The sequence below is a fragment of the Cornus florida genome, unplaced genomic scaffold, assembly GCF_030987335.1.
Source record: "Cornus florida cultivar Cherokee Brave unplaced genomic scaffold, ASM3098733v1 CherokeeBrave_3.0.0_Hap2_Chr04, whole genome shotgun sequence".
Taxonomy (NCBI): Eukaryota; Viridiplantae; Streptophyta; class Magnoliopsida; order Cornales; family Cornaceae; genus Cornus; species Cornus florida.
The window spans coordinates 15433122-15437890 of record NW_026775574.1 but is presented as its reverse complement, the minus strand read 5'-3'; the positions used below and the strand labels follow the sequence as shown (position 1 = coordinate 15437890).

The following is a 4769-nucleotide window of genomic DNA, read 5'->3' as shown; positions in this document are numbered from 1 at the left end:
CTCTTCAGCTTGATCAGATGGATAAGTGATATCGAGGACAAGCAGGAGAACTCAACTAAAGCCGCTTCATGTTTTCCTTTCTTATCCTCAATTATATTTTGCAATTTGTTGCAGCTGATTACTTCCAAACATTCGAGTTTCTCAAGATCACCTTGAACGATGGAGGTTGAGAAAAGGCATCTTAAATTTTTGCAACCAAACACGCTTACACGGATGAGGCTTCTCAAACAAGGGAGATAGCTTCTCAAACCAGGGACTACTATCTCCGTATCTTGCTCTTCATCATTTCCAAATAATACTTCCAAACTATCCAAATGAAAAACAGGTTTTTCAGGCGAACAAGACCTTGTAGTAACTCTGGAGAGAATAACTTTGTTAACTTGGTACAATGACGCACATGGAGCATCTCAAGGTTCCAAAGGCTAATAAATTGATGGGGGCCGTCCTTCCATATATGTGTTATATTGTTCAAACAATCTAGAAAAATTTCTTTCAGCTTTGAGAGCAACACTTCTTCAACTGCATACTCTTCAAAAACATGATCTTCAACTGCATGCTCTTCAAAAACATGTACCAGCTTTTCACAATTCATGACCACGAGCTTCTCAAGATTTTTTAGCCTCCCTAGCAAACTGGATGAAACCAGCTTCAGCATGTCGTCACAGGACCGCACATGTAGTTCTCGTACATTGCAGAAAGATTTGTCAGGGAGTTGGCCAGGGCATATTTCAATTAAGCTGTGTAGCTTATAAATCGACAAAAACTTGCTAAAGGCCACCCGCGGTGTCTACTCCATTGTGTTGACCAGATATACCATCTCTTTAAGGAAATTGAGTTCAAGAGACATTAATTCATTGAGGCCTTCCTGGTTTAGTTCACTGAAGATATTATTGAAATTCTTCAATTCGTCCAAAACTAGATTCTTAGTCTTCTCTAACAGCAGAAACTTAATCCGATCTGGCAATAATGATGGCTGTATTGGCCCATCATTGGTAATCCTCAAGCTTCTCATGCATACATAAAAATTAGGCTTGTAAAACTGGGGAGTCGTATAATTTTTTGGAGTGCCAATTGTTATGTTGAAACTTGTTAACCCGAGCACGCACCCATATAAATTTATACCCAAAAGATCGATCCGAATTTGCAGGCGAGTCAATCGAGACAAGAAATTTAGCTCATCAAGATTGTGGAACTCAAAAAATTCTGGCAAGTATAGCTCCTCTAATTTACGAAGTTCACCTATGACGCCTGGTACTATTTTGGTAAGTGTTACACAGTTCGTCAAATCAAGGAGTCTCAGACGAGTCAATTGGGCAATATTGTGGGGAATCACAGCAAGTGCAGAACCACAAAAACTGAGAATTTCAAGTCTACGCAGTGTTGCTATCATAGATATGTCCCCTAACTTGCAAGAAGTTAGATGGAGGGTTCGAAGGGTGCTAGAGAGCAGTTGAAGTGACGGTGGAAGTGTTGGCAAGAAATGGATACCGCTCATTTCTAAGCATTTTAATTGATCTTTCGATCCTTGGAAGAAATCATCTGGAATTTGCAACTGAGAATTGCATTGCAGTCTCAAGGTCTGGAGGTTTGGGGCTTGCAGCTCACCAGGAAGCTCATAAATATTATTTGATATCAATGAGATGGCTAAATAATTTGCAAATGTTTGTGGGTCTGGCCAATTTCTCACTCCAGCCATAACCTTAAACCGGAACTTCTCATGTTTAGACGAAATATATATTGCAACATCGCGGAGAACGTGATGCATTTTATCGAACCCTTCTTCAGAACCATCTAACAACATAAAAGAATCAGCAAGGGTACTTACCACAGCATAGACTCTACCTCTTGCTTCTTCAATGGTGCTGACACCTTCAAACATCTTCAGCGCCATGACGTATCTCGTCAAGTCTTCTATCGGAATGTTACGATCTCGTGGAAACAAGCAACAGAGTAAGAACAAATATTTGGCGTCCTCGCTGTCAAGATACTTGAAACTCAACTCAAGTTGGGGATACACGTCTTTACCCAGCCCGGGGATGTATTTTGTGTTTGAGTTCTTCTGCTGTCGAGCCGCATCAGTCCACACGTAATGGTTTTTATTTTTCAACGCTCTAGCGATGGTCACAATGACAAGTGGCACACCACCGCATTCATCTGCTACCTCTCTTGCAATATGATTCAAATCACCGGAATAAACGGCTTCACCACCGGCCATCTCCTTAAAAAGGTCCCATGCGTCTTGTTTATCCAACTCCTCGACGGCAACAATCTTTTGAACTCCCATTTGAGTGCAAACATCTTGACTTCGAGTGGTTAAAACAACTTTACAACGCGTATGATCATCCCCTAAAGGAATGCCAACCGCCTTCAGATCAAGTACGTCCCAAACAACGTCAAGTATTACCAGGACCGGTTCCATCATGTTCTTTATTGTTTGTGTGAGTTGTACGCAGCGGAATGTATAGAAGAAAGTTTTAAGTTTTGAAAGATAAATCTGTGTCGTTACCAACTTTACTTATTTTAGCAGATAAACGATTAATTGCATGTAATAAAATAAAGCAAAGTATAAAGTTAGAGATGACACCAGGATTTTAGCGAGGAAACCCCAGTTGATAAAATACGTCAACTGTAATGGGAAAAACCTCGTGGACTTGTGCAGTCCAAAGTAAACCAATCCACTATACTTGAAACAAAGTATACCGAAGTTTGACACTGGCTCACACCCTATCGTTCTACACCACACCAACCGTTGACGATTCTCTGGCTTTGCGACTCCCCATCCAACAGCAACTTGATCTCAGGCTTACACTTGATATTTGTAGAAGAGTAGCAAGTAGATCAAACAACATTCCACAAATGCTCCAATCCTTCCAAAGTGTGACTGCGTTTAGTTCTGTTCTTCAATCGTCTAAATAATGTAGAAGAAGATCTGCTTTGTCTGATCGATGTTAATATGACTGTATGATCACGATCAAGAATCGAACACTACAACTCTAACTCTAACCTAATACGACTGTATGATCACGATTAGGGTTATTGGTTTTGGCAATTTTTTGCATATTAAATATATATTGTGTGCTGTGGAGTGGAAATATGATGGCAGAAGGGAAAGAAAAATAGAAAAGGAAGAAAGAAAAGAAAAGGGATTCGTGGGTCCCACAACTTGATTTTCTTAATTGGCTTCTCACGTGGGTATGAAATAAAAAGAATTGAAAAGATAGGAAAGAAAGGAAAATCTGATGCTTCACGTGGGTGGGTTTGTTGGTTGATTTTTTTTGAGTTCGGTATAATTTGCCTATATATTTGGTGGTTGTGACTTGGTGCTTATGCTGAACATAAGAAAAAAATTAGAGAGTTGCATGGAGGGCCGAGAGAGTTGACAGAGAGAAAAATTAGAGAAAAACAGAAAGTGGTGATGACAGAGAGGTTCGATAGTTGCAGAGGAGGTCCCGGAGCTTGAAGCTTTGATGATTCAGTGAGGATAATTCTTTTTCAGTGTAGGGTTCTCTATACCTTGAATAGCATGGGGAGGTTTTGCTTCAATGGTTTTGATTCAATGTTTTGATTAAATGCATATGTATTTTGTTTATGTTAACCTGTATATGTTTATTTTGTGAAGTTATTTTGTTAAACCTCTACTGGGACTTTTTGTCTCACCACCCTCCAGTTTCAGGTACCGAAGATGAACGGGGATTGCTAGATACGGGCTTAGGACTGAAGAGTTGGCGTTGCGAGATTTAAAATTTTCATTTGGAGAATTTTTGTATATTTGAGGAAATTGACTTTGAATAAAAAGAGGGCAATTTTTGTGTATTTTAATGTATTTGGATTTGTATTAATTGAGGATTTGCTTAGAATTTTCGGGTCATGACAAAACTTTTCAAGTATAGTAAGTTTGAACTCCTTCCCAGTTGTGGAATCCCTATTGAACTTGATGACTTGTAGAACAAGTAATGTAAATCACAACTCAACTTGGACTCGCTATGTCTACGATAATTGCCAAAAAAAATAATATCTCACAATCTCCCCCTTTGGCAATTTCGTGACAAAACCCTAAAAACAATTTTTGCAATCTACCCAAAGCAGAAAAGTAAATTATATGATATGTTTAAAGATAATAGGAACACTATTCTTCTTGGATTCAAAGCTTGACCTGTCTCCTGCACACTATCAAGCAACAACTACCAGTGAAGTTTAATAAATAAATAAAAATTTAAAAACTCCCCCTGAAGGAAATATCCAATTATGTCCTCCCCCGGTGGACTCCCCCTTTTTGGAACAAATTGACAAATGAGGGAAAAGAATATTAGAACAGTAAATTCCAATTCAAAGAAGTCAATTAAAACACAATTCGGATAAGCATAATAAAGTCTATTAAAGCATATTCCGAGAATATCCAAAAACAAAGACAAGTTGTGCAATAATTAAACAAAACATGATGTCATGATGCATGAAAAATTAATTATTAAAAGCAACACCATGTCCCCTTAACCACTCAGAGATAAGAAAATATCATCTCTAGTCTTCACCACTCTCTTCTCCATCCTCTTCCTCCTCCTCATCCTCATCTGTATACTCAGCTCTATCTTCATCATCTCCCTCATCTTCAGCTTACAGAGACGGATCTGGAGGCACAGGCCTGTAGACATCCTTCTCTGGAACCCTAGATGGTTGTCCTTTCATCTGAGCTACCTGGAGTTTGAGATCTCAGATCTCAACCATCATCTTCTCAAATAATGAATTTTGATGCTGAAGTAGATGGGTATACA

General features: G+C 38.9%; 1 protein-coding gene across 1 annotated transcript; it reads right to left on the bottom strand.

Moving 5' to 3' along the window:
- Window positions 1–787: 787 nt before the first annotated feature.
- LOC132304767 (disease resistance protein At4g27190-like) lies at window positions 788–2422 on the bottom strand. The gene has a single exon (XM_059802488.1). It carries the CDS (start codon window positions 2420–2422, stop codon window positions 788–790), a length of 1635 nt encoding a protein of 544 aa, XP_059658471.1.
- Window positions 2423–4769: the final 2347 nt, after the last annotated feature.